The sequence below is a fragment of the Pollicipes pollicipes genome, unplaced genomic scaffold (assembly GCF_011947565.3).
Source record: "Pollicipes pollicipes isolate AB1234 unplaced genomic scaffold, Ppol_2.1 Scaffold_4219;HRSCAF=4965_pilon_pilon_pilon, whole genome shotgun sequence".
In the NCBI taxonomy this organism is placed as follows: Eukaryota; Metazoa; Arthropoda; class Thecostraca; order Pollicipedomorpha; family Pollicipedidae; genus Pollicipes; species Pollicipes pollicipes.
This window is the reverse complement of record NW_023596448.1, coordinates 24,251,252-24,261,686: the sequence shown is the minus strand read 5'-3', so window position 1 is coordinate 24,261,686 and position 10,435 is coordinate 24,251,252. Positions and strand designations below refer to the sequence as shown.

Here is a 10,435-nt window from a genome sequence, read left to right as displayed (position 1 = left end):
TCATCTGATAAGCGACGGACGGACTGATAAGCGACATCTGTCCACTGTCAGACAGAGGTCAGACAGTGGACAGACACGCGTCTTCTCTTATCAGGCAAAATCCTTTCTTTCCTTTTGTGACGCACTCTTCTCTAAGGTAGGCATTTTGACTTAAGTACTTACGTTTACGTTCATTATGCATTGCAGCGTTTATGTTAACATATTTATAACAAATATTCATAACGAATGATGCAGCATAATTACTGAAATTAATCATTCACAGCATGGTGACGATGGTTCCATGTTGATGTGAGATAGTCGTCAGCTGTTTCCGATGTACTTCAATTATTTCAGCGCAAGCATGCACTTTAAGGACGGTCCAAGCTTAAGCCTTTTTTCAATAAACATGGAAATGTGGCTCGAGAGGCACAATGACATGAAGTAATGGGTATGGCTCGATTTGGCCCAATACATTACGCAAACCATGATACAGTGATGACCGTGTCAATCAATTGGTCATCTTTAGAGTTAAGGATCCTATTGGCACCTCTGGAGCCTCACACAAAAAGGGAAAGTAAACAGACTTTACTACTTGTGATAATTGGTTCTTTCATATATTCACGCAAACACGTGTAGAGTTGCCATCTTCGAAAATTAGATGGTTAGAGCCCTGGCTATTTGGCCACTAAAATGGAAGACTTTGTGGGCTTATGTCTCGTAAAAAGGCCTCGGAAAGCTGGCTTGTCAAAACGATTAGATGACCAGTGGCCACGAAATAATCAGGCTGTCAGAAGATCGTGACATGATATTACCTGGAGAGGTAAATTTGTCCGCAAGAAACGCCCGTTTAACAAGAACTGCTCCGACGGATTCGTTTGATTATTTCCAAACAACTGAACTAAGGTTACCTTAAATACAATATTATCATCCACCGAAACTTTGCGAGCGTTTTTCTAATCGCTGTTTCATACCAAAAATACTTACGTAGTAATGTTTTTGGCAAAAGGAAAATAAAAATGTTTATGTCACTATTGACAGGGTCTTCTATCTCAAACTTGTGCAAGTTTTAATCGTTTTACAAAACACACTTGCAGGTCAACGTATGCAAAGTTTATCCCCGCCGGACGATTGGAATAAAAACATCTGGCTCACCGTCCGTCACCTTACCGAGCCATTGCTTTTTAACCCGCTTGGACGACGCGTTCCCCGACCGAGCCGAGGAAAATTACTTGGAATGCCGGTGTCTGGCATGTCCTCTCTCACAACACGCACTGACTGGGGAAAACCAGGTGCCACCCCTCGTGGTGGCAGCAAACGACCCCCGCTTTTTGCGGGTGAGCTCTCACCCGTCACGTGACGCTACTAATGAGCGTTCTCGGCCGCCTGCCAGGAATAGATGAACGCTTCCGGGCAGTGTTACCAGCTCCCTCCCCCTCCAACCCCCCCCCCCCCCCCCGGCAGGCGCACGCACTCCAATGGATTGAAAGAGGGTCGGTCGAGGGACTGATGGTCATGACAAAGGAGCAAGAGTAGCGCATACAAAGGCTTCGAGACGGGACTTCGGAGAAGGTCGGGGTGGCCGCGAGGCAGGGGATTCGGAGAACGAGGCATGGGGCGCCTGCTAGGATCTTCATCGGGCCTGCGAGCAGCCAAACGGTGGGATAGAGTATAGTTACCGCAGCATGATGAGGTATTCGCGGCCATGTGGTAAAAGAGGCGGATGGAGAACGACACACTGCTTTGCTGGCACACTCTGAAGCACGGATTGCGGATTTGTATTTTGGTACATTGGTATCCTGCGCTGTGAAATGCTCTGGCTTTCTCTGCAGGGCCAGGCGCATCTCTCATTAATTATATTACACTTAAGGCGCTGAGGGGTGACAGCGACAGCTCTGGGCTTAGTTTGGAATTCGAGACAAGCGCTCCAATGAAACGCGAGCAAGTGGCTCACCCGTACGATTGACGACAATGTAGTTGTGCCTGCGATGGGAACTATAAATGTCATGTGTGATAGAGAATATGTATATGTATGTATGTATATGTATATGTGTGTATATATATATATATATATATATATATATATACACACATATATATATATATATATATATATATATATATATAGTATATGATGTGTGTGTGTGTATGTATGGGGACGCGTTAGAGACGATTACGGTTAATAGTGGCTTGGGGGTGCTCTTCTGTGCTTGTTGCAAGTCTTCTAGTGAGGTGAACCCGCGTCCTAAGCCACTTGAAACGAAGAGAGCCTCCTGTTCTCCATATACCAGCCGCAGTATCACTTTGCTAGCAAAATAAGCATCCTCCTCAGTCTTCATTACACTTTACATTGCCTTAAATGCTGATGACACTGCGCAGCATCAATGTCCGACTTATCACATCCTAACACCTCATATCATCTGTCTTACAGCTGTGACGACGTGACTGTATGTCAGCTGAATCACGTGCAACCGACGTGACTGTATGTCAGCTGAATCACGTGCAACCGACGTGACTGTATGTCAGCTGAATCACGTGCAACCGACGTGACTGTATGTCAGCTGAATCACGTGCAACCGACGTGACTGTATGTCAGCTGAATCACGTGCAACCGACGTGACTGTATGTCAGCTGAATCACGTGCAACCGACGTGACTGTATGTCAGCTGAATCACATTCAACGCCCGCTTCACGAGCCCCTGTGAGGAAGCCCCTTTTCGCGTCACGGGCCTCCTTCGGCAAGTGTCTCTATCGCCGCTGCCATTAGGACATGCGATGCATTTTTGCAATATACAATCCGGTTCTTCTCTGTTCGTATTTGGCTCTAGATTCCTGTTTATGTTCAACTTTGAATATTTTTTTTTAGGTGTACCTTAGTCTATTGCAAATAACTAGCGCATGAGACAACTGAAAGGCTAAAAAGCCTGTTTGTATAAGTAACGACCATGTAGCAGCGTCGCAGCCAGGCGCTTCCAACACGACCGAAACGTCCTTAAGCTGTGGTTCAGCCGACGAGACGGCGTCAAGGTCGAAAACCACATGCATCCCCGTTACTTCGCGCATCGTCCTGGCGCCAGCCAGAATCAGCGCGTTATCACGGGACTGTAATAATGGCTTTAATGATTGCACTGTGCGCTGCAGAAACTGTGTTCGGCTCAGTTGATCACCTCCAGAGAACAACGCGAAGGCCTGGTGTGATCTTACGCGCAGTTCTTCGCTGGTGAAACCCGGTGTAGCGACTTTCATGCGGAGCTCGCTAAATGTGACAAAGGTTGAGAAGCTTTGTGAGGTTGTGAAGGGACATTTTATATTGACCGGATGACAGTATTTTTTTCAATAAAAACATTTTTAAGTGATGGAAGCTAGACCGGAAATATAGCTTAACCTACCGAAATAAAAAAGCTCGCTGCCGAAGATGGCTGTGATGGCTCTGGATTTCCATCAGTCCATTACGTGGAGTCCATTCCGTCGTTGGATGGGTTGCGCAGGTCCACTCACATCTCTACGTGAATCGCCGGGGCCACGCATCTGTTTTCTTCCGCGGTCAGCACGCTGGAAAACCCCTCCCCACCTGGCCCTTGTCAAACGCCGGTAAACAAGGCCGGAGGGCTGGGGAGGACCCAACGGAAAACGCGCACGTCATGATCCCGCTGTCAGCTCGAGACCCAGGCTCCGTCCCCACATGTCGATTGAGCGTGAGGTTAGCCGTATACGCAGGTTTCTTTGGGTTTTTTTACTGGCTCTCGAAAATAACGCGTCGTGTAAGGTAACTAGACGCTGTGGATTTCTGGGGCCATTGTGATTTGGTTAGAAATGAACAGGAATATGCCGATAAACACCACTCGGTCGATTTAACTGATGACAACGAGCAGCAAGGTCGTAACCTTCAGCCTCCAGCTGGGCCACCTTTTTGCTTTTGGTTTTGCAAATATGCTTCTAAAGTTGCTGCTCTCATTTTATACTAGATACCTTACAAAATTTAGCCCTTTGTAAGCATATGCACCCGTTCCAACTAAAGTCGAGGCCTGTTGAAGCAGCATAAATATGTGCAGCATAGCCAGTGGCTGAATGAGAAGCCCTGTTCTCAGCCAAGGACTAGAATCATCCTTGGCTACTAGGTTTCAGGCCAATGATGCTAAGCAATGAATTGGCTACCATCGCACGCTCAGTCAATGCCATTCCAGGAACTGAGAACGGATCACGGTGAGAGAGCTCGAGAAGCACATGGCTCCCCAAACGCCTGCATTGGCCGCGTATCAAGTGGACACCAAATAGGGGGATGACAAGCCGTGATAGGCCACGCGGCGGTGAGTTGTGTTGGCGCACGACTCCAAAAGCAGAGGTCAGAGGTCAGGCGCCACCACTTGCCGATGGTCCAGTACAAATCGTCTGGAGCTTGCGGCGTTTGATGCTTCACGTTTCGTCAGCGGCAAGGAGGCATTGTTCCTGCAGCCATAGCATGCCCTTTTTGACGAACAAGCAACCAAGAGCAAGCAACAGAGAACAAAACCTAATGCAAGCGTGAATCGCTTTTGACGAACCGTCAGACGTCAATAAGTCATACTTTTATCGGTGTCTGGATGGTGAGGCTTCAGTGTTCTCGCGGTGTTCTTTAATTTCTGCAACTTCTTTCGCGTTTTGTTAGCTAATGTAGCACGCTTGAATTGGAGAACAATGAATTTTCGGTGATGTCTTTGGTCATGTCTTTCGGTGATGTCTTCGGTCAAGTCTCTTTCGGTGATGCAAAAACATGTCGTAATAATACAAATTCATACGGCCTATGTGAAAATGGCCCGAGGAGAGCAAACAAACGGTTTACAGTTCGAACGCTGCATAACATTTAGGTGCCGCATGAATGAATTCAAGCACCCTTGCAGAGTTGACGACGATCAGCCGCTGCACAAAATATAGAGAAATAATCCACTGCGGAGATAACGGGAGAGGGGGGGGGGGGGGGGGGGTGCGGGGACGATAATAAGGACGCTTTCTACTTAGCGTGGTTCATTGGCTTAATGTTGACGCCTTCCACACAGCGCCTGCACTGAAGCTGGTCGTTAGTCGTTAGTCGTATCCACTTCCCAGTGTTTTGATGTTTAAATCTGGGCCATGTGAAGCCGACTGTACTGGTGGATTAAAAAATATCCCACTGACTTGTGTTGCAAAGTGTCCACAAGTTAGTATTGCCATCTACAATTAAACAAGACTAAGGAAGTGGAATATTGTCCAAATGTGGCAAGCAACGAAGACATAGCCACAAAAATTGTTGAGCGTACAAAACAAACTTTCCAAATTGATTTTGATGGGAAGGGAAAATGATGTCTGGATAACGCAGCACTTTTGCACTAACCATTTCCCAAAATAAATTCAATATTGTCATTTTCCTAGTTAGTCTTTGGTTACAACGCTATGGTAAAAAAGACTTCTGCAGTAGAACTAGTGCCGAGTACTCCCATGGATTTCATTCTAATATCCAATAGTTGCATTTACTCTACGTAAAAAACGGCAAACGTAGAGGCAGCAGGTGAGAATGTGTCACAGCTGTATATGAGAATATCTGGAGAGTATGCCATAACTGTCTACATACATAACAAATCACATATATTCGAGTAGAGCTAGTACTTTTTATATGTCCCTATCTTCTCCGCTGCTTAATCATTACAGTCCTACTCTTAAGCAATGTGCGTGTGTCGGCTGATATTTTACAACATTGGGTTTAACTTCACACGCAAAGCTGCGAGAAAACACTCCGGAGGATTATGCAGGCGAAAAAATTGACCATTTCTGTGCTGTTCAGTCCCTCGTGTGGGATTAGCCCCATACAGGGACTCGCTCATGCAGCCTCAAACTCCGTCCCGGGGTCGACGCGAGCTGCCACGCGCTCTGCGCTACGTGCGGCGACTTGCGCCCCAGCGAACGGGTCGGGCATTCCTGCGTAGATTCCCACGCACAGGGTGCCGCCCCAGGGGCAGTCAGCTGGCAGCACGCATAAAAGGGGTCGGGGGAGACCAGCAGACCCACTGACGAGGTATCCCCACCCGCGAACAGGTAAGGAGCGTGGAGTGTCGCGCCAGGGCAGCGGGCTGTCGCCTCCGACGGTGGTGAACGGCGCATGGCTTAGATGCTTTGTTGGAGAGTGGTTTTAGTTGTGTGCGGGCGCGGATAATTTTGTTTTTGTCGAATTGTGTCCAATTTCCGTGAAACTGTGAAAGATCTTTCACCAAGTGTGAGAGATCCATGAGGTTCCCCCATGCCCTCCGATCTTGTAATTTCAACTACTGTATGGGAGGATGATTTGACACTCGTACTCCGATTGTTAGCAAAGAGATGTTATTTAAATGGATTAATGTTACCCTCTCTTTGGTACCTGACACAAAGCAGCATATCAAATTGGGTGTTCTTTTAGGTAAAGTAAAATCTTCACCAATCTATTTAAATTATTTCATCCCTTATAAAAAGGCGTTTTTCCCGGACCATGCTGGTACTCCTTTATTTCACTCCCCTCCGAAAAAGGCAGGGGAATGTTCTTTATACACTGTGCACGTTACGCGCGAGATTTAGACCCGTCATTTTTATACCTCTTATTAAACAGACATTATTTGCATAGACAAGTTGCACGGTAATCAAACTAAACTCGGCTGAGGGTTTCTCAGGACCGGAAACTTCCCTCTCCGCCGACTTCGGACTCCTCGCCCCAACAGCCGTCTCTCCTGCCGGCAGGCCGACAGCATGCGCTCCGCCGTCGCCGTGTTGCTCTTGGTGGCGCTGGCCTCGGGCCGGCCGCAGTTCGGCGGCTTCAGCCGCTTCCCGCCGCAACAGTTCCACCGGCCGCCGAGCCACGCCACCGGCGGGGCCTCGAGCAACATCGTGTCAGGGGTCAGCACCGGGCCGCACCAGGGAGCCAGCATCACCCAGCTGAGCGCGTCGGCAGGCGTGAGTCCGCTACCGGCCGCCAGAGGCGCTGCGGGCGCCCACACCAATTTCAATTCATTGGTTTTCGTGCAACACCATTGACCTAATGTTGGGTTGCATAAGTCTTCAGTTTCACTGGGCTAACCCCGAGTTATCGCGCTTACTTGGTGCATTCGTGTGGCAGAATATTTTTTAGGCAGGATTACGCTTCAGATTAATTTTTTTACAATTCTGTGTAATTTCAATTTAATGTATGAAACGCCGCAGGCATGGTTGAGCTAACTGCGCTTAAGGTTGTCTTTACATGTCAAATATTATTTTTCCCCATGGAGCAAATCCAGCCAAGTAACAGGCTTTCGACCTCCCCGTGAGCCATGTTTCGACCACCACCCCTGGTGGCGTTGGTTTCTCACACTACATTGCGTCGAAAATTTTACTGTCATGTGCACGTAAAATGCGGCTGCGTATGCACGTAACACATCTGACGTAATATAACGTCTCGGCAATAGCCTCTTTGTCGCTTTGTTCCACCTCATAACGAGGGAGTTTGCTCACGGTTAGTTCCTGTGATAGTCTGCAGTTCCTCGGATCCGTTCTTGTTGTCGCGATGCAGTCTCCGTGATGAAAGGTAACGTGTGATGAAAGGTACCATCTTGTAGATACGAGTTGTTTTTTATATTTATAATGAAAAATTGTACGCAATGACATTAACCGACCTTGCATTGTCAGGGAACACTGACCAGTAAACGAGAGATAAAACAAGTCATCCTGTGAATATAACTATACAGCCTCTCATGGTAAACTTAAGGTTGTTTGCAGCCTGTCATGGTAAACTTAAGGTTGTTTGCAGCCTGTCATAGTAAACTTAAGGTTGTTTGCAGCCTCTCGCTGTATACTGTCATATTTTGTCCGTGCTGCTGTGATGCGCATTAAAAATGCCGATATGTCAACCTAACGTCTTTTTAACTACACGGAGGTTTTGTTTAGAAACGCAACAGCAATTATTTATTTAAATGCCCTCCGTCCTGAGTGTGACATCTGTGGAGCCATGACGGCTTTTGTTCTAAAATGCATTTCGCGGTTAGCAACACTCGAATTTAATGCCTTTCTACGGCGCTGTATTGCGCGCTTTCCCCAGGCCACACCATTGCAGCATGTTGCTTTGCGTGCCGACGCTCTTGGATGTTGCTTTCCCTTAAGTTACCGTGTTGATCTGGTGCCATGACTCTGTGTGGTACTGAACGCCTACCCTTCTCCTGTCGTATGTTCCCCGTCGTGCCGAGCGCCTGCCCACCTCTAAAATCGCGACATTATGTCGTGCCGAACATCTGCCCACCTCTATCACCCGCGTCCCTGTGTCGTACCAAGTGTCTGGCCCAAAGCTAACTGGGCGCGATTTTCGCAGGGCACGGCCAGCGGCAACGCCGTGAGCTCCAACTCCGCCAGCGCCACCAACCTGGCCGGAAGCGGCATCTTTGGCCAGCAGCAGTTCTCCAATACCAATGCCAACTCCAACCAGCAGACGTTTAACGGCTTCGACTTCGGGAAATAGGGCGCGTCAGGCGGCTTCGGCTTCGAAGGATGAGGCCGGTTTGGCTGCCTTGGCTCCGCGTGGCTGGGAGAAGCGGCCCTGGCGCTACTCTCGTGGGTGGTGATCCCATATCGCTGGAGAGCTCTGTGCTCAGGGTTAGGGGACCTCTGCTCTGCATCATGTGACCGCGTACTGGAACAGTCTGACCGTGAGTGCTGGATCAGTTTTGTCGTGTTTTCGGCGACCTATGGTCGACATGCCGCTGCAATGAACTGCGGTATAGTGATACAAATTCTCAGGAATAAACGCATGTCTGCATTAGTGTTGTTTTATCTTATCAATTCAACCGAACGAATAATATGGTCTAGCACTCAACCTTTCACCGGGCAGGAACAGCTCGATACTAAAAACATACCACATACCTGCGAACCCGGACTTTTCATTTTCGAGGTGAAATCCTATTTACACGAAACCCGCATAATTGTTAACAATGTATGTAGACTACGTTGTGCAAAATGGCCTCGGGAAAGTCTCTACACACGACAACAGCCGCATCGTACCAGTGAATGCTCAGTTTCACATTTTTTTTTACTAGTAATAGCATGCATGGCATTGATCATGCATCGTGATTGATCTTATTCCTTTGCTTCGGCACTCCAAACATCTAGCCGTCTCGCCCTTTAAACGTAGTTCTGGCCATATGCTCGCTCCGCTTCCTACTCGTTTCTTCCGAACGATCGCATGCAAACCGTTGTTTCATCGCCCTGCCCATACCATCCAGTGCACGCAGTCCTCTCCGAATCTCTTCAAAGCAGACCCTCTTCTCTGAGAAGTGGATCCAACTCGATCGTCGTCAATTTCACCTATCGCAGTGAAAGTGCAGCCTGCTCTGACAGCAGTTAAAGCAGTGGTCACAATCTATCCAAATTTTAAGGCGTCTCGATAGGTCAGCTGCCACCGTTGTTGGACTACCCCCTGTCGACTTTTCCCGGATTTGTCAGCTGTAAGATCCATTGTACAAAGCACATTTTGTAGGTAGGTACGTGTACAGTCCAGTCATCTCATTCGAATGGTAAATTAGGTTTTTTTGGGTTGATTGCCGTTACCACTGCAAAATTTATGTATGATATTTGCCTGAGCATGGTGCTGTGGAAGAGAAGACCACGTGGTGACAATAGCATGGCGTCAGGTCTTCAGTACAAAGTGTTTCAACATCGTCAGTTGAACAACACTGTAAAAAACATGTCCGTTATTCTGCACATCCTAGCGTCAGAAAGCTAACTCTTGGGAGCAAACTTTTCACTATTTCCGCAAAATAGAGCAAGATGGCAAAAGGCCTTACAGGTCCCGTCACGTCGAGAAACGATCTCACTAATGCGTTTCGTGCAAAGGTGGCACCGGGTTCTCGATCGGGCGTATAAAGGTCTCATCGTTTTCATACCGTTAGCTATGCTTTGGAACAGACAATGCAGGTGATCAGCGAAAGGAATCTCCCTCAAATATGGGACCACGGACGAATAGTTTTGACTTTCCGCTTATCCACAAACCTCCGAAGTCAATAAAACCATGTCGGATGTCGGATAATAAAAGTAATGCGCATTGTTGCTGTCACGCCGACTTGTTCAATTGGCCTCTAGTCGATGCCTACCATATATATCCAGGTCAGCAGTTTATTTCAACAGCTCTGATGCCGCCTCGGCAGGTGAGTTTAACTTCTGACACATGATCGATTCACACCAGCCCTCTTATTAGCAATCACAAAACGCAGACCGCCTTGAAAACATGTATCACCAAAACGTGAAATGCCGATTCGGTCGTCCCGATGTGTTCAGCTCACACTGGCCACTTCACTCTGACCACCTGCACCGAGCGTCGCCTAGGTGTGAGGACTGGCGCGACTCAGACAAGGCTCCAGAACGTGCAGACCCGAGCGGCGAATGTCTCGCTGTTCGCTGTCAGGGATGTCTAGCATCACCCCATCCCCTCCCGTCAGACCCCTGCCGGAGCAGCCTCCCACCG

General features: G+C 48.1%; 1 protein-coding gene across 1 annotated transcript; it reads left to right on the top strand.

Moving 5' to 3' along the window:
- The first annotated feature begins 6,688 nt into the window (after window positions 1–6,688).
- On the top strand, window positions 6,689–8,737 carry LOC119095826 (uncharacterized). The gene is made up of 2 exons (XM_037218680.1): window positions 6,689–6,906; window positions 8,291–8,737. The coding sequence occupies exons 1-2, from the start codon at window positions 6,703–6,705 to the stop codon at window positions 8,435–8,437; spliced, it is 351 nt and encodes a 116-aa protein (XP_037074575.1). The 5' UTR covers window positions 6,689–6,702; the 3' UTR covers window positions 8,438–8,737.
- Window positions 8,738–10,435: the final 1,698 nt, after the last annotated feature.

What these genes read in the sequence shown, in the direction of transcription:
- LOC119095826 (XM_037218680.1), top strand. Translation starts at nt 6,703, where the DNA reads ATGCGCTCCGCCGTCGCCGTGTTGCTCTTGGTGGCGCTGGCCTCGGGC. An exon ending in AGCTGAGCGCGTCGGCAGGC is followed by an intron (nt 6,907 to 8,290) that starts GTGAGTCCGCTA and finishes CGATTTTCGCAG; the next exon opens with GGCACGGCCAGCGGCAACGC.